At 38.7% G+C, this 19503-nt stretch overlaps 1 protein-coding gene across 2 annotated transcripts; it reads left to right on the forward strand.

Moving 5' to 3' along the window:
• Positions 1–4252: 4252 nt before the first annotated feature.
• LOC104903185 (uncharacterized) lies at positions 4253–19503 on the forward strand. Of its 2 annotated transcripts, XR_791432.4 has the most exons (7): positions 4253–4488; positions 8937–9089; positions 10297–10390; positions 10494–10576; positions 11335–11488; positions 14191–14332; positions 19013–19153. XR_791432.4 is itself a non-coding variant. In XM_010691181.3 (6 exons), exons 1-6 carry the CDS (start codon positions 4330–4332, stop codon positions 19246–19248), a joined length of 879 nt encoding a protein of 292 aa, XP_010689483.2. In that variant the 5' UTR covers positions 4273–4329; the 3' UTR covers positions 19249–19503. The 2 variants fall into 2 exon arrangements, 1 of the variants encoding a protein (XP_010689483.2); XM_010691181.3 differs by lacking the exon at positions 14191–14332 and having other exon boundaries at positions 4273–4488; positions 19013–19503.

Here is a 19503-nt window from a genome sequence, read left to right on the forward strand (position 1 = left end):
ACTCCAAGTTTTGCAACAAAACTCTCTAAGTGTGGAGGAATATGTGGTGGAATTTGAGAAAATAAACATGTTATGTGATGTAGATGAGAAAGCTGAGCATAAGATTGCTCGTTTCATTTCTGGATTGGATAAAAGAATAGCTAAGAAGGTGGATTTACAACCTTATTGGAGCTTTGAAGAGGTGGTACAAGTGGCTTTGAGGGCTGAAAAGTATGTCAAGGCTAAGAAAGCTTCAACCTTTAAACCTTTTGTGAAGCAAGGAGATAAACCTTATGGTGGCGCCAAGAAGGAAGAAGGTAATGCATCTACTTCTAAGTTTGATAAGTTTAAAGGGGATAAAGGTAAAACTTCTACACCCCTAGCAACAGATGAGAGGCGCATATGCTTCAAGTGTAAAGGTTATGGACACATCTTAAAGGATTGTCCTAATAATAGGGTGATGACTTTGAGGAACATCCAAGAGATAGAGGATGAGTATGCTAAGGGCAACTTTGAAGAAGAGGAGTTTAAAGGCGACAAGGAGCATGAGGAAGAAGCCACTTATGAAGCTGATTTAGAGGAAGAGCCAGTGTATGAGGGCCAACAACTTATAGTGAGGCGCATGCTCCACACTCAACCAGCCCCTTTGGAGCACACTCAAAGGGACAAGATCTTTTTCACTCGTTGCTTAGTGAAACAAAGGGTATGTGATTTAATTATTGATAATGGTAGTTGTGCTAATGTAGTGTCTACTACTCTTATAGATAAGCTGCAATGACCTACTTCAAACCATCCACACCCTTATAAGCTTAATTGGCTAAGTGATGATAATGGCATCAAGGTGACAAAACAAGCCTTGATTTTGTTCGAAATTGGCAAGTTCAAAGATGAGGTTCTATGTGATGTATGCAACATGGATGCTTGTCACATCCTTTTGGGACGACCATGGCAGTATGATAGACATGTAAAGTATGATGGCCGCACCAATGTATGCATTGCTACAGTTGGAGGTAAGAGAACTGCTTTAAAACCTTTAACTTCCCCTCTTCCAAAGAAAGGTACATTGCTAGTGAGTGCTAAGGAGATTGAGAAGGATTGAGAAAGCAATGAAGGGTATTTTTAATGATACGTGAGGTAGAAGGGAAACAAGAGTACAAGGTTCCTAAACACCTTGAACATGTCATTGATGAGTATGGTGATGTGATCCCTCAAGACTTACCTCCAGGATTGCCACCTGACAATACATTCAAGATGGAGTTACCTAGAGATTACAATGTAAGTGCCACTGTGAATGTGGGAGATTTGGCACCATATGTCCATGATGATGATATGGCTCAATTGAGGTAATTGTTTCTAAAAAGAGGAGGATGATAGGAGTAGTGGATAAAGTATACTAGCTCTTGCATACAAAAATCTCACTAAACCTTGGTCAATTGATATACATGGAGGATCTTCTTGGGAATGACTACTAAGGTGTAGCATGCTTGCTAACCAACCAAGGTAGTATGGAATAGGCGTGTGAAATGAACATGTCTATGAGGATCCTAATTCTATTAGGATTCATATTTAAATGCTTTCCTAGTATAGTTGTATTAGGAATCATGGTTTGCCTACGTTCTTAAAACGATGGATTTTACATGATTCAAGGAGTCTAAGGAGTCTAGGACTTAGGGACTTGTCCTAAGCCTATTAGGAGTTGGTTTATGTCTACTAGTAGGAGTAGGATATTTGTTTTCTACTAGGATTAGGTTAATTAAAGTATTATAATATGGAGTATGTAGTTCGAATTCCTTACAGATTAATAATAGAATTTCGTGAGTTTTGTGTTAAACAATTGATTGTTTACAAACCCTCTTGAGTGTTGGTGGCTTAGCCTTTATGCATTCAAACCTTAGTATTATTCATTGTGGTGACTTAGCTTTATCATTGAATAATCTAAGTACTATCCTAGTTACTTGGTTACTTTGATTTTCGAAGTTCTTGGTAAGTTCTTACTTGAATCTTCATTAGTTATTGTTTGTGTTTCATTGTTATTGAGTTGTTTTACTTAGCTTCCGCACAAGTATTTGATTCTTGAAGAATAAATACATCAAACTTAACTTTAACATTTATACAAGTGTTAAAGTAACATCAGAAATGTGAAATAAAATCTTCGTAAGAACTAAGAAAACAATTTGTAAATCTGAAATTTGGAGGTTACCGGACTCCTTGCCGGCGATGACGCACGAACTCCGGCACACCTCGCACCAGCCTTCCGCCGCGCTCGAATGGTCGCACGCCCTTCGAGCCTCGTCGCACAACGCGAGCCTCGCACCAGCCCCTCGTCGTCCCTCGCGCGCACCCTCGAGTCGTCGCACAACCCCACTTCGCACAACTCCGAGTCCTGCTCGCTCGTCTCGCACAACCTCTCGCACGAGAACCTTGACCCACGCTCGAAGGTTCGCACGGCACCACTCGAGCCTCGTCGAAGGTTCGCACAGCCTCACGCAACAACACCCTCGAGCCTCGTCGAAGGTTCGCACAGCATCACTCGTGACTTCGCACAGCATCACTCGCGACTTCGCACAGCTCATGCGCACCACCCTCACGACTCTTGACGAGCCTCCGGTAAAAGAGAGATGGAGAGCGAAATTCAGAGAGAGGGTGGACAACGAGAGAGAGGAGACCAACGAGAGAGGAGGGAGAAATTGAGAGAGAAGAAGGGAGATGACGGCTGAGGGAGGAGAGTGAGAATTTAGGGTTTTTCAACTTTCTCCTCTTATTTTCCTTTTTATACTCTCCTAAAAGTGGTAACCCTAGATTGAGTGAACTCGGTTTAACCTTTATAAATCCGAAATTAACTAGACCGACTCGTATTATTATTATTCTATTCTTATTATTCTGTAAATAATACTAAAATCCTTTTTATTAACTTCTTTATATTTTCTTATTTAATACGAATTAACTCCCAAAATACGGAGTATTACAATTAATGCTATTATCTTTGATGCAGTTGAAGACTTGAAGCACTTTGAAGATGTCCAAATTCGTCATGCGTTTCGGGAGGCTAATGCTGCAGCGGATTGGATGGCTCATCGCGGTCACACGATGAATAACATTACTTACTGGTTTGATGAACCTGTTTTCCTTTTACTGTAATCATCCGCAAGGATGCTTTAGGGTGGCCCAATTCTTGGGATCCACCCTAGTTGGTTTTTTTCCTTAATAAAAAAACTATTATTATTCTCATCATCATCATCATCATCATCCACCACCCACCACCTTTAAGCCACCCAACACCCCCTCCCCAGCCATACCCACCCAGCACGGCAGCACCCCCACCACCCATGCCCACCCAGCACCCCCGCCACAACCACCCCTAATCCTCCACCCTCATAGCCCCAAACCCCACCACTCGGACCCCCACCACGAACCCCCACCACGAACCCCTACCTTTGAACCCCCCCTCAACCCCCTCACCTTCGAACCCCCCATCAACTCAAACCCCAAATTCGAATTAACCCAAACCTAAACCCCAAATTTGAACCCTCCAAAACCAAATCGTAATTCAGACCCCCAAATAATTCGAACCCCCAAAACATAATTCGAACCCCAATTAAACCCAAAATCACACAAAAATAAACCCAGAAAATTCGAAAACTAACCCAGAGATTTCATCGTTCATCAATCTTCATCGTTCGTTCATCATCATTTTTCGAATCTGGGTTGAAGTATTGGGGAAAATATGAGTTGAATTTTTGGTTGAATTTGGTTAGAATTTTGGGGAAAATTTGGGTTTAAGTTTGGGTTGAATTTTAGGAAATTCGGGGTTGGGTGGGGGTTAGGTTGTGGATGGCGATGGAGGTGAAGGGGGGGTGTCCGGAGGCGTGGGTGGGGGCAGGTGGGTGGGGGCGGGTGGGTGGCTGGGGTTTTGGGGTGGGTGATGAAGATGATGAATTTGGGATGAATATGATTGAATTAGGGATGAATATGATTGAATTAGGGATTGAATTAGAAAAAAGAAATTCAAAAAAAAAATTTAATATATTTTTTAACCTGTAAAACAGGTTGGAGGTAATCTACTAATCTGACTCAAAATTGGCAAAATTGATATAAAGATTGGCTTATATATATATATGTTCTAAAGGTTGGCTTATTTTTGAAATATGGGGCAAAGGTTGGCTTATTTTTGACAATTTTTTCCAATTAATAAAGAGGGGTAGTATTATACCATAACAATTATCACTGACGTGGTCCTGCGACAGCCGAGGAGCATGAGTTTCTGCTTCAATTCCTATTTAATATTTATATGTGTAAATTTTGGAAATTTTTTAAATTACTGCAGAAACCAAACATTAGAAATCTACAATAATGTACATCACTTCAGGCATCATGTATCAGCGATTTTCGTCACAGATTGTCAGGAAGTGTCGTTTATTGCCGGTGCTTTGTTACTCTACCACTTCCTTGGACAGGAAAGCGTCTGTTTCACTGGTTCAAGGAGCCTCAAGAGGAATCGGCCTTGAATTCGTATGTAAATTACTCAACTCCTCCTCATATTTTTCTCTTCGATTATGATTTTCTTTCTTTCCGTTATTTAATTTTTCTTCCTTTCTCTAACATTTGAATTTTATCCAATTTGTACCTCGATTTGGTGAATGTCTACGAGACTACGACCTGGAACCATCTCTTTGTCTACTTTTGATATGTTATAGGATTTTGGATGGTGTTTTGAAAGGAATCATTCTAATTTTCAATATTTGGTTGAAAAAATATGTTATGACTGATAGAAAATGGTAGCAAGGGTCTTCTTATAAAATTTTCATTTTCTTTCTATTTAAAACTGGAGCAAATTTGGAAGAAAAGAGAAAATGTAAACCAAACATGAAAATTCCTCCTAACTAAACTAGATGTAAAAGAAAGGTTTTTTTTTTTTCTATTTTTTTTCTCTCTTTCATTCATCTCTCTTCCCTTCCTTTCATTTACTGAAAACGAAACAGGGTATTAATTACTCACCTTGGACGCAATGCTCTGGCCCATATTAATCGATGCACTTGACTATGTATGCACCCAATTCTTTAGTTGTGCACATAAAAATATAAAAAAGTTGTAATCTTAGAGTATGCATCGAGACGAATCTAACAAGATTCCACTTGACTATGTTTTTTCTTTATATAATGGCGATAAATTGAAGTCAGAATTGATTGATAAATAGTGTCATTTCACCCAATGTTTCATTTAAAACAGAACGGAGAAAGTACATGATTTCAAACCATTGTAGGGAAAGAAGTCGAATAAAATCTTCACATAACTTTTCTCCCAAAATTGGAGGAATTTGGAAGGAAATACAAATTATAAAGCTGCTAAACTTTATATTATTTTCTTTTCGCTCCCGTTCCTTGGGTTAAATGAGTTAAATCAAACATTGAATTCCTTTCAAATCTTTCCATTAAACCAACCAATGGAAAATTTGATTACTTTCTTTTCTCTTCCCTTTCTTACCTTCACTAAAAGAATACCAAACAAGTTGTAACCCATGAAAGACATGGGAGAATGAATAGATTACGAGAATTATTTTAGTATAGCTTTGTGGTTCTGTACTTCTCTTAAGAATATAGTGACATCAATGTGAAAGCTATGATCATTTTATGGTATAAAATAAATGTCTTGTACGTCAAACTTCTTGGAGACAAGGGGTCAAGCATTAACATTTGTGTGTGCTGACTATTATTATGAGAATAATTGAGGGTTCTGTCTTAGTTGATTTGAGCAATTACCATCCCAAGTTTATTGTGAGATAAATAGGATAGCTACTTAAAAATAAATGTTTAATGCGACATCTGTAGTTGCTGAGGGACATATATATATATATATATATATATATATATATTATTTAGAATTAGTTGTCAAAAAGGTTAAATGCTGCATGAATTCATTCTTTGCTGCAACAATTTTGTTAGGCTCAACCATTTTTCCCATCATTGGATCAATTGAACCTAACGCTAGTTTCTATGAGCTGCACAAATATTATATAATCTAGAGATAAAGGAGAAAGGATGGAAGAAGAAAAGAAGAAACTCATAGAGATTATTAACTTACGGATAAGGATAGTTGTATTGATACATTAATGTGAAATAAAAATTACGATGCCCATATTCTAAAGGACGAGCTCTCCCATAACAATACGAGTATTTTTTTTGGATGTCTCTTTCTCTTACTTCCTTTACATATTTATACCGCTTTAAGTTGGTTCTTTCTCTAGCTAAGGTAATTCAGGAGGTACTTGGTGGGGGGTCTTCTCGAAAGGGTGAGGGAATCGACTTGTTGTTTGTTTGCACACTTTAATGATTCCTTTCACCCTCTCCTTACCCCAGGGTCCTCTACTCTCATCCCCCACACCCTCCTACTTACCCTTTTTTTGAATCATCATTGATCATCTCCTTGAACCATCCAATCACCACCTGACCACTGTACCACCACCACCACGTGACCCCCTAGCCACTAGCACTTAACCACCACCTCAATCTGACCCGACCACTAACTACCACCTCAATCTGGCTTGACCACCAGCCACCACCTCAATCCAACTCGACCACCAACCAACACCTGACTCCTCCACCCCAGCAACTAGCACCGTGAAATCATCCACTAGATACACCCATCTAAGTGACCCAACCATCGAGAACTCAACCAGAACCCCAACCAATCCATCCACCCACTTGAAAACTACCCACCACTTGAAAACTGCCATTACCATCCACGACATAAACCACCACTCACCCACTGGAAGAATAGAGAGAAAGGGAGATGGCAAAAAAGGTGGCAGCGGTGGGGGAGGGACAACGACGCAACGGGATGGGAGGGGGAGAGGTGGTGACGCCGTGGAAATTAATGGGGCAGGGGGAGGGAGACATGCAATGGGAAGGAGAGGGGGGTGGCTACGGTGGTACCGGGGTGGGGAGGGGCCGCGGCCGTACTAGAGTGGGGAAGGGTGGCGGGGGGCATAGTAAGAGAAGGAGGATATAGTGGGGCTATGCCGCTACAGTGGAAGGAATGGTAAGAGGAGGAAGAACGAGGAATGCTAATGTACAAACCAAACAACACTTTAAATCTAAGAGTTTTGCTTTCCTTTCCTCTCACCCTCTTTCTTGATTCCATTTTCCTTTACCCCAAGACAACCAAACACCCCGCTCACTAATTTTCATTTCCCTTTGGGTCTTTCTAACTAACTTAACTATTTATAGTTTGTAGTGTTAGGCCTCACCATTTCGGATATAGTTTCTTGTGTTAGCACTTGTATCTCCTAAGATATGTAATTAAAGGCGAAGGAGCATGTTAGTTTAAGCTCTTTGTGTCTTTTACAATCTAATTTGTTCTCACTTGCTTGGTCTTAAGGTGCCTCTTATCCTTTACACTGCAACAAATGGATACAAATAGCAAATCAAGAATGGAAATGGATGATGTGAGTCTAAAAACACCCTCCAAAGTGTTAGGATGATGAATCTAAACTTTAGGAACATAGAACACTCAAGAAAGCCACGAACCAAGGATAATACCAAAACACAAGGACAAGCTCAATGTTTTGGTGTTTTAGGCTAGAGGCAAGAGCCACTCAACCTCCCCTAAGCTTATTGGTCAAAAACACACTTGAGCTTGAGACACACTCAATGTTTAAGGGCTAAAACACAAGGTTTTTTTTTTCTTCAATACAAATCTGATCTTTCTTCTCATTAGCTCTCCTTTATATAGTGAATAGGAGCATCCCTAACTTTTAATGGTGTAATTACATACTTTAATCCATCCTTGAGTGATCACTGAATGGCCCTAATTTTCATGAGCAAGTACTCAATAAATGAGAATGTATGGCCTCAAAATAGTAGTCTGTATTTGACTCTGATGGTCTCTAAGCATGCTAAATTTTTTTTATAACTGTTGTATCAGATTTTGGTGTGAAAATGTTGCCGCAATTGGTTTTGTAACTTATTATATAAGATGGCCATTTTTTTTAGCTTTTGCTATGAATTAGTGATGTGAAAGGGTCAAAGTTGTTAGGGCTCTACTAGACATGTCAAATTTGGCCTATTATTGTGAAACGGAGGCAGTTCAAAGTGGTCTAACAGTGAGCAATCAGCAGTACTGAGATGGTGAGAGCTGATTTGTCTCTTTTAGCAGGCTATGCATGAGCCATCCCTGCCTTAGATTTCGTTGTGATGGAAGACTGGGATATTTTTTTTTCCTGCCTTACTTTCTTTGGATATAAACATGTTACAGATTGTAGAACCGGATCTGTTATCCATCCTTCACTTCTTTGTTCATTCTATAAATCCTGAAGGCTTTGAGACATTCTACTCTGTATTTCTAAGAACACGTACATAGCTATGTTCTGATGTGAGAAGAGGATAAGGGAAGCTGACTGCCCAAGAACCTTGGATGGCAATCTTACTTCTTGAACTGAAAACGAATCTGTAGCTTTGAGGAGAAAGTAGTAGAGCAAGTTACTGGTGCAATTAGTTAGCCTGATAGGAGGAAACTGACAAGACTACTTTCAGCTTTTCTTTCTGGCGGATCTACTTAGGAATTGTCTTGATATCTTGACCACTAAGGAATTGGACTTTTTAGATATCTTAATCATCTGGAATCTTTAAAGAGTTGAAACCCAAACACTATAATTTGTGGTTCTCTCCTTCATGATGGAGCTACTCTTTATCCCATTCTAAGATATCACTGACTACAAAAGTTTAGTACTTGTAGAACAAGGCTATGAGCCCTCTCTGGTACATCTTATAGGAATTCAATCCACATCCTTAATTTTGTTTTGCCTAAATCATTTTTGCTGTTATCATCAATATTTATTAGTTGTGTTTTTAGTATCTCTAATTATTGATTTGAGCTTAATGTAGCCCCTTTGTCATGATGGATTTGGAGACATAATCACGTTGTATTGCATCACTTTACGTGTCCCATGATTGACTTTACAGGTAAGACAACTTCTGGAAAGGGATAAGAAAGGGCAAGTACTTGCTACTTGTCGCGATCCTGATCAATCTACGGGACTGCAGGAGTTGAAAAATCAATATTCTGGTCGATTTGACGTTCTGAAGCTCGACGTGACAGTTGAAAGTACCATTGAGGTTTGGAGCACCTACTTATTCGTGTTTCCTGAGAATCCCTTTCTTTAGATATTGTTCCACCAACAAATGGAAAACTCACATTCTTTCCACGAGGGAAAGATCTTTCAGCATATTATGATATAAAGTTTTGGTTTTTTTTTTTTTCAATTTTCTTGTGTCCAGCGATGCCAATCCTTTGCTTCCTTCTACAGTTACTTTCTAACGTTATTGCTGTACTTACTAATTTTCTTAATATGGGGGGGGGGGATTCGCATCATATATGGCTTATTTTGACTAAATCCATGGTCCATGGACACAAGGAACTGCATGTCGGCTCTTTGTTTTATTACACTCCCAGAATTTTTTGTGGTGATGCAGGGATAAACAGGGTTGTAGCCTGCCTCTTTGCCTCCTTGCTTTATTTTCTGGAACCTAACAACCCCTTCATGGCTACATCCTTTTGTCTGACAATTTTATATACTTCCTCCGTTTCAATTTAGTTGTGACACTTTCTATTTTAGGAAATTTCAATTTAGTTGTGACACTTTTATTTTGGGTAATAACTTCTCTCTATCTCTCTCCTATCACATGGGACCCTTTTATGTCCTTTCTCTATCTCTCTCCTCTCCAAAAATTGCCTAGAAATCCGTGATTTTAAAAGTGTCACAACTAAATTGAAACGGAGGAAGTAGTTGTTTTTGGTTGGCTCAGGTGAAAATGACTTATGTGGATGATATACATATACATATACATATGTACATATGTATGTACATAGTGTATATATATATATATATTATATATTATATATATATATATATATATATATATATATATATATATATATATATATATTATATATAGGGGCAAGATCACATGAGAATGCTCCTTACATGAGAAATGAGAATGAATCTCAACCACACGATTGGTTTAGAGTTACAACACTTATTCATTAGAGTTATATCCCTCTAAAAAATTTTGAATTCAAAAAAAAATTTGTTTTGTTTTTGAATTTTTTTTTTCAAAATTTTGTTTTTGGAGTTACATCACTTTTTCATTAGAGTTACATCACTTATTCATAAGAGTTATGGCGTGTAAAATTCATTCTCATTTCTCATATAAGTATGCATTCTCATATGAACTCACTTCTATATATATATATATATATATATATATATGCTCTTATCTTTAGTCTCGTCAGTAAATCATCCAAAATACATTCATATTTCAGGCAGCTGCGACTTTTGTGAGAGAAACATATGGCTATCTAAATCTTCTTGTCAATACATCCGGAATTCTTTCTATACCCAATTTGCTTCTTCCAGGTATTTATTTTACTACATTTTAGATTTCTAATGATATTTTAGAATTCAGAACATGCATTAGCAAAAAATGGCAATGATTTCATCCGTGACCTTCCCAATATAGAGACAACATTGGCTAAAGTACAGAAGTCTTCCTTGCTTCTTTCTTATGAGGTTAATGCTGTGGGTCCTCTTCTAATGATCAAGGTATACTTTAAAATTTGCATTAATGATTGAAGTTACAGCCATTTGTAAATTCGTATATGTAACTACTGCTACTCTCAAATGCTTGCCTGCTTGGGGGTAAGGCTGTGTATTTCTAGGTCACACCCTGCCTCCAATGGGATAATTGCTTTGATATTGATTTTTAATTACTCACACTTGATATTAACTATCATGTGGACTTAAAAGAGTGCAAAGCAGACCAATGCTCAAAGGAGTTTCTTTGGCGTTTTTTTTGTAATACGTTTTCCTTGCATTTTCTTTATTAAGTATGATTTTGGTAATCTTGGACTTCTAGTTTCCAACTACTGGGACTAGATTGATACTAAGGTGGCTTATGTTTTAATGTCTTCCTCCAAATGCCTCTTTTTCTTAATATTTTAATCATTCTCATATATTACCACTTTGGAGGAAGTATTTAGTTGTATTTAAAATTTATGAAATAAAACATATGTAACATGTTTGAGGATATAAATTATTACAATGGACATTGACACGAAATTCTTTTGTTTTACAAAATTACATATACCTGAATCATCATTACTGCTTACCAAATAGGCCGATAAAGTCAATTTTAGAGTTCAACTTTATGCTTTGCTCAAATTTGCTGTTAAAATGTTGTCACCCTTTATTGTGTGACCTCTTTTGATACGCCACTGTAAGGTCATCTTGCTCCTTCTTGCTCTTCGTAATACAAGTTAACTTTTAGTAGTGGAGGTTAACATCAGTTGCTTGTTTTTCAGCACATGTGGCCCCTTCTAAAGGCAGGAGGAGGAACAGGGACTAAGAGGGACGTTGCTGTTGTGGCAAGTTTGAGTGCCAGAGTGGGATCTATTGGCGATAATAACCTTGGGGGATGGCATTCATATCGAGCATCAAAGGCAGCATTAAATCAGTGTAAGATTTTTTTTTCAGGGTATGAACTAAAGGTGAATGAGGAAAATATGCTTTTCATGGACTGTTTAGGAGGAAGTCCTCACAACAAAATATGGGAGTCCATTTGACTACCACAATGACTTTTTGGTCATTTTTGCAAATATTTGGTACTGAAAGTGGTTTAAATGGTACCACTTTCAGTACTGATTTAACCACTTCCAGTTTCAATTTAAAGTATGTAAATTTGGTGCCGAAAGTGGTAACAATTATTTGTGAAAATGACCCCCCATGTCCGAACATGAACCGAGACTCCCTCGATCATATAGGACAACTAAAATAAATTCAAGCATAAGATTTGCAGTAGGCTTTTGTATTTGGTATTGGAAGTGGTATTAGCGGTGGTTTAAGTGGTATTTGGTACTGAAAGTGCTTTAAATGGTATTTGATATTGAAAGTGGTTTAAGTGGTATCCATGTGTATTTGCATGTTAACATCAGCCAAAGTTAGCCTACTGCGAATATTGTGCTAGAATACAATGGAGAAGAGATCTATCAGAACATGTTAGGATTGAGGGTAAATGAGTAATGCGTTAAGGGGGTAATGCAGAATAAATTAAAAATTGAAGATGTATATTGCAATTAGGAGGTCATAGAATATGGATGTTTAATGTGCAAGGAGAAAGGGATAAAAGAGGTAGTTCCATAACTTCCACTTCACCTGTAACAGCCCGCTCATGAATTTAACTCTTAATTAAATAAACGGTTTTTTCACCAAATGCCCTGAGTTTTCACGAAATTCACCGGGTACTCCCGCACATTTGAAAATACACAGGGTACCCCTTAGTATTAACATAATACACCTAAATACTCTTAATGACTAACGGTGTTAACCGTTGTTAGTCATTAACCTAATTTTTTTTATTTTAAACCCTAATTAACCCTTAATCCTAACCCTAACCCTAAACTGAACTTGATCATGGGCCGGGCTGGGCCGCGACAAAAATCTTTTGCCCATTGGCCGGGCTGGGCCTAAATTCAGGCCGAATTTTGTGCCCAAAGTCCGCTATTTCGGGCCTAAATTAGCGGGCTTTTGCTGACCAAAAACGAGCCGGGCCAAAAAATAGACTAAAAAGTCGTTTTTGGCTTGCCCAAAGCCGGCCCAAAGCCAAAAAAAATTCGGGCCAAGCCGGGCCGGACCCAATTGCGGGCCGAAAAAACCTACCCAAATCCTGGCCCAAAAATGAGTCGGGCCGGGCCGGGCCAAAATGATCACCTCTACCTTAAACCCTAACCCTATTCCACCGCCCCATCCCCCACACTCCCAGCAGCCCCCCCTCCCACCATTGCCCAGCTGCCCCGCTCCCTAATCTCACGCAGTTAGTTTTCCCCACTCCTTGCAGCACTCGTTGATTTTCGCACGCTCCCCCTACCCTTGTCGATTTCGACACCCTCCCCCCACCCCAGCCGGTTTTTTGTTTTCTGGGTTGTTCATCGACGGGGATGGGGTTTGGGTTCCGAAATCGATTGGGGTTGGGGGGAGTGTGCAAAAATCGACAGGGGTGGGGGGAGGGGTGCTGCGTGGAGTTGGGGGGGCGGCTGGGCAGTGGTGGGAGAGGGGCTGTTGGGGTGGGGGCTGCTAGGACGGTAGGGGAAGGGGTGGCGGGATGGGGCTGCTTGGAGGGTGGTGGGAGGGTGGGGGGAGGGTTAGGGTTAGGGGTGAAAGTTCGGTGTACGGTTTGGATTAGGGCCTAATCCAATCCGAATCCAAACTAGTTAGAGTTTGAATCTGATCCAATCCAATTCGAATTTTCATACTCTAAATTGGATCCATTTCGAAAATCCGATTTTTTAAAACTCTAGTTTCTCGATGAAATAAATCACAAGCGGCTAGTAGATTAGAAGAGGAATTAAGTGTTGTTAGGTTAGGGAAGGGTGAAAGTGTTACGCCTATTAGGCTATGGACTATTGCTTCTTTTTAGAAAAAAAATTAGTTAAGCACTTAAGCCCAATCAAGATACATAATACAAGGCATATTACTATTTGGATTTTTGGATCCAATTACCCTCAATCCAATCCGATCCGAAAATCCAAATTTTCAAAAAATATTGATCCGAATCCAATCCGAACACATTTCGAATCCGATCCGAATTACTAATTCGGATTGGATTGGATTGAATTTTGGATTTTATCCAAATAACTTTCACCCCTAGTTAGGGTTTAGGGTTAGGGTAGGGTTAGAAATTAGGGTTTAGTTAGGTTAATTAGGGTTAAGACTAACGGCGGTTAAAGCCGTTAGTCACTTAGGGTATTTGGGTGTATTATGTTGAAACTGAGGGGTACCTCGTGCATTTTCAAAAGTGCGGGGGTACTTGGTGAATTTCGTGAAAACTCAGGGGCATTTGATACAAAAACCGTTAAATAAAATATCAACAGAAAAATATCCTTAATTACACCAATATCTTAACTAAAATTCCCAAAATATACAACGAAATATCAACAACTAATCTTGAATCAGATATCTAACTACAAACTCAATCTATAGTAATTAGAATCTTCGCTCCACTTTCATTCCCGAGCTCTTAATACCAAAAGAATACAAAACAAATAAAATTCCTAGATGAGTGGAAAACTCGTAACCTTTACTTTAGCTCTTATAAACATTTTTATTTTAACCATTTCCTTTCGTTACAACGTTGGCATAGCTCATTCTCTTAAACAAATTAGTGGCAGGACTTGGACAAACGCCCCTTCCAAGGTTTGTTATGGAGCCCAACAATACTACTCCCAAGGTTCGTTATGAGGCGTAGCCGATCATATCAGGTCAACAGCTATGTTGCTTGGACTCGGGCACCCATGTTCGACACGGGTACGTGTCCAAGTGTTTGACTCACCTATTTATTTTTGAACTTTTTCCTTTTTTTTCCCAAAATGAAGTGTCCAAGTGTCCCACCCATGTCCGAGTGTCGAGGATCCGACACCGGTACTTGAGGTGAAATGAAAAGTCCGAGCAACATTGGTCAAAAGAGTAACCATCCTTCACCCATACCTTGCCCACGTTCAATTTTCAGTTCATAAACTAAGCAAGCAAAACAGTCGCGTATTCATATTAATCAATGACGTTTCCACAATCAACACATTCATAACTATGGCCATAGTACGAACTTCTATACGAAAATAGAACACAGAAATCCACACACACATGTGCATATGCAAATTACCTCAAACAAATCCAAATTCCAACACACAATCTCCTTCATTAATCTTAATCTCGAAACGAGACTCACTCCATAATCATTCTCCAACTAACCTAATTGACCTTTCTTAATACAACCTATTATACTAATCGAACTAAATCCCATAATTGAAACTAATGAAACATATCCTACAACTACTAACTTAACTTCATGTATATCTCCAACTATAATAATCATAACAAATTCCCAATTATAATATTATGACCATTCTTGCAACATCAATAGCGACTATTCAATAATACCTCTTAATTATAAATAAATTATTCACTAAACAACATGTAACCAAACCACCTAATCTAAATCAATAGGCTTTCTAAAGAACACCAAACTATAATCGTAAACGAACTAAGTTTCTTGAATCAAACTAATCAAAGACAAATACAAATAATGTTTCTAGCTAACTTATATCTGATTTCAAATTAGAATAGATAAACTTCTACTAAAACAAAGAAGAAATCAGATTGCAGGGTTTAGAGACAATTACCACACACTAAAAGCTACAACATCGTGGTGCGGGGGGGGGGGGGATAAACACGAGCATAAGTAGGTCGGGGCACGACGACGACAAGAGGGAGAAATAACAAAAATCGAACGGAGGAGCTCCAATGACTTTAGACCCACGAAAACAACAATAGTGCCGACGACTACATCCCGACAACGGTGGAAGCACCACGAAAAGAAGAGCAGCTGCAGCAGCACCAAAACACAACGAACAACAATAGTGACACGACACGACAAAGGGGGAGAGAAAGCTCTCTCGCTTGGGGAACGCCGGCAACATATGCAGCTGACACGGGACGACAGAAATGCGAGGGGAGAAGGGGTTTCACGGGAGGAGAGGATTTCAAAGTTTTGGGATTTCCAATTTTGGGTTTACTCAACAATCTCCAATTGAGATCCTAAAATGTGATATAGGTTTCCTAATCTAATTGAGTAATTTCAATACCTCCGCAATGTTAGAGGAAGCCACGAAGAGGAAGAGGCATCAAATTTGTGGCTTTGGCTTCTACAGACACGAAAGAGGAAGAAGGATGAGTTGTTGCTTCTATTTGTGCGTTTGTGGGACAATAGACACGAGTAATGAGAGAAAGGAGTAAGAAAAACAAGTTTCCTTTCTTTTTGGTTCAAATCCAAAATATCTTTACAACTCTATCTAGTAAATTACTTTTATAAATTACTCAAAAAATATTTTGGTCTTGTGTGTAATCGCACATAAAAATATTATTTATTACATATATAATAAATATAATATTAGCGGATAACAAGTACAAAAAACCCTCTCTAAACCCTCTCTGCTAGCGCACGATAAGGGGCTTTGCTATCCAGCGCTGACGGCTGGTTATGGGACGGAAAAAGAAGAATCCGGGTCAGGCGAGTAGCTCGTTGACACCGGAAAGTTCAAATAAGGAGGATCATGGTGAAAAAGAGCAACTTTTGGAAGGAAATGACGTTGAAATGAATGGAACAGTAAACCCGATTATGGTAGAAAGTGAGGTTCAAAATCCAGTGCAAGTAGTGGAAGAAAGTGGAAAGAATGGTCATATGGATGCTTCCCAACTGAAGTGGAAGAGTTTTACAGCTCAGGAACGAATCTCAGGCAAAGGTATGGGGTTAAAATTTGTTGCTCCTTTGATTGTTAATGGTGATAGAATAGCAAAACTTGATAAAGTGGAGATTGAGAAACAGAGCGAATGTTGGATGAATGCTCTAGTGGTGTATGTGGTAGGTCAAAAGCCTACTCTAAACTCCATCACTCAATATATAAATGCTCAATGGGTATGTTCAGATGAGCCAGTTATCTTCAAACATGATGAAGGATTCTTCATAGTGAGACTTAAATCTAGGGAGGAAAGGGATAAGGTGCTTTACACTGGACCTCACTTATTTTATGGAAAACCAATGATTATTAAACATTGGAGTGCGAATTTCAACTTTCATGATGAGATACTAAAAGTGGTGCCTATATGGACAAAGTTTCCTAACTTGCCTTTAAGCTGCTGGGGGGAGGATTCCTTAAGTAGAATTGCTAGTTTGCTTGGGGTGCCATTATATGCTGATGAATGCACAGTAAAGGATTACGTGTGTCATATGCTAGGGTGTTAATTGAAATAGATGTCACACAGGAGATTCCTAGGGAAGTGGCAGTGGAGGATCCTAATGGAAAGAGGTTTCAGCAGAAAGTGAGTTTTGATTGGTTACCACCCTTTTGGAAAAAATGCCAAATGGTGGGGCATAATTGCAACAAGGCTACCATGGTGGGTCCAAAGATTACTCAGAAATGGGTTCCTAAAAGAGGTGTAGAAGTGGTAAGGAAAGATCAGGGGGAAGTGCAGGAAGTAGAAGCTGTTAGTACTGAACTGCCTACAGAAGAAGCTGGCCCTGTTACTGGAGGGAATGTGGAAGGCATGGAGATCACAGGTGGACAACTTGAAAATGAGGTGATTACACCAGTGGCTACCCGGAATCAAGGTCAAGCTGATGAAGATGGTGGAGCTTGGAAAATAGTGACAAGGAAGGCAAAAGATAAGGGTAAAGGAATCCAAAGTGGAGTTCATTTGCAATTTGGCTCAGGATTGCCTGGGGGTGCTAGGGGACCAAACCCCTATCTCTCATAATGATTGTTGTTAGCTGGAATGTAAGGGGCATGAATGACCCCTTTAAAGTGAAGGAAATTAAGCATTCTCTTCACTATCACAAGGTGACTGTGTGTGCTCTTTTGGAAACTAGGGTGAGAATTCATAATAAGGTTAAAGTTCAAAAGAAGTTTGGGGACAGGTGGAGTTGGGTGTGCAACTACAACTCTTCTCCTAGAGGCAGAATATGGGTTGGTTGGCTGAAGGATGAAGCTACTGTAAGTGTGGAGTTCATGTCTGAACATATAATTATTGTGAAGATAACTAGAGTTGGAGGAGCTATATTTTACTTTGCAGCTGTGTATGGGCTTCATACAATTCAGGATAGGAGACCTTTGTGGCTGGAGTTGGGAAATTTTGTAGGAGTTACCCAAGAACCTTGCATAATGATGGGGGATCATAATGCTGTGAGATATGCAAATGATAGATTTCAGGGGAATGAGGTAAATCAGGCTGAAACAGTTGGCTATAGCTCTTTTATGGAGGAGAACCAGCTGGTTGAGGCTCCCTCTGCTGGATTATATTATTCTTGGAATAATAAAGGAGAGGGTGAGAGTAGGATTATGAGTAGAATTGACAAGGCTATAGTCAATAGTGCATGAAATTGGTGTCCATGATTTCTGGTTGTTCTCCTTCCATGTGATTACGTTCCACTAAGCATCCTTGCCCCTTCTTCCTGAGTGTCTTCATCACAACCTTCAACACGATGAGGGATCTTTAAAGGGGTGAGAGCACTACCAAATTAAACTCATATTGGTCTTGCTCTCTCTTCAAGCTAGGGAAAAATTCTGAATGTTGTGTGATGGTTCAATTGATTAATAGAAAGTGAAAGTGATAAATAGAAACACCCACTATATTCAGGAAGTTTTGTTGATATTACAAAGGATTTTGCATAAATGTGTGTAATGCATTTTATTAAAAAAATCGAGATACTATAGCTAGATCCTATATTTTCTCGTTACAATTAAAATTAGAGTCATGACTCACGCAAAAAATAATACTTCGTCCATGCAGAATTAATAGCTTTCATGTTTAAGGATTGATTATGATTTTACAATAATATCTTAAATGGTAGTTGTTGTCTTCTCTTCACTGATATGCTTGGATGCGGGTACATTCAGAACATAATTTTCATGTCTTAGAATGCACCAGGTTTCGGTAGATTTAAGTCTCAAGTTGAAACAATTGATGAACATTAGTTTGTAATATGCACTTACATGAAGGAAATAAAACATTCACACTTGACCTGGTATGTTTTTTTTTTCTTTCCAGCCATCTATTACATTTTCTCTTAAACCAATGAAATCTGTGTAGTAGTGAACTTATTTAAATGTTATGGTTTTTGCTAGAAAAACCTCATTTTTTTTTTAATAATTCGGACATTAAGTTAACTTTTGTCCAGTTTTGTATCAATTTGAGACAATATTACATACCTGAATTCATTAACACTTATCTCACGATTTTTTTATGTATTATGACGATTTCCTTTTCTTTTAAGATTTGTGGACATGCCAAAAAACTGTGCTACTAATTTTAGATGTCATAAAAACTAGTTTATGAAGAAACACATCCCTATGTTACAATAGTATTTCGTCTTTTTCCCCCCTCATACTCTGGTTCTCCTGATAGTAAGGAATGTGCTATTGCTTGTATTTGCAGTGACGAAAACAGTTTCCGTGGAATTGGCTCGTAAGAAGGATCCAATTATATGTCTTTTGTTACATCCTGGCACAGTTGACACAGATTTATCTCAACCTTTTCAGAGAAATATCCCTAAAGACAAGTTGTTCACCAAAGAATTTTCTGTAAACAAGCTTTTGGACATTATTGATGGTTCTAAGATTCATGACAACGGGAAATTTTTTGCGTGGGATGGTCAAGAAATTCCTTGGTAATGTCTAATATGGTCTTGGGTTTTGTTGCCATCTTATCACTTGATCAATATCCAAGTGATTTGTTCGCCAATGTATTATCCGTTCCGAATGTGGTACTTTAGTGGTTTCAAAATTATTAAATTGTTGTATGATTGATGTTAAAATTTCTTTTGGGGTTCCTTTTGAAGTTGGAAACTTCTTGCTCAACAACATTAGCTCAGGTCATCTCGTACATATCACAATGGTCGTGCAATAATAGTTTGGAGTTTTGATTTA

The sequence above is a fragment of the Beta vulgaris genome, chromosome 9 (assembly GCF_026745355.1).
Source record: "Beta vulgaris subsp. vulgaris cultivar EL10 chromosome 9, EL10.2, whole genome shotgun sequence".
NCBI classification, from domain to species: Eukaryota; Viridiplantae; Streptophyta; class Magnoliopsida; order Caryophyllales; family Amaranthaceae; genus Beta; species Beta vulgaris.

Excerpts from the sequence above, each read along its gene's own strand:
- LOC104903185 (XM_010691181.3), top strand. The coding sequence starts at position 4,330 with ATGTACATCACTTCAGGCATCATGTATCAGCGATTTTCGTCACAGATT. Across the intron at positions 4,489-8,936 it reads GAGGAATCGGCCTTGAATTC|GTAAGACAACTTCTGGAAAG; the intron begins GTATGTAAATTA and ends TTGACTTTACAG. Across the intron at positions 10,391-10,493 it reads ACCCAATTTGCTTCTTCCAG|AGACAACATTGGCTAAAGTA; the intron begins GTATTTATTTTA and ends TTCCCAATATAG.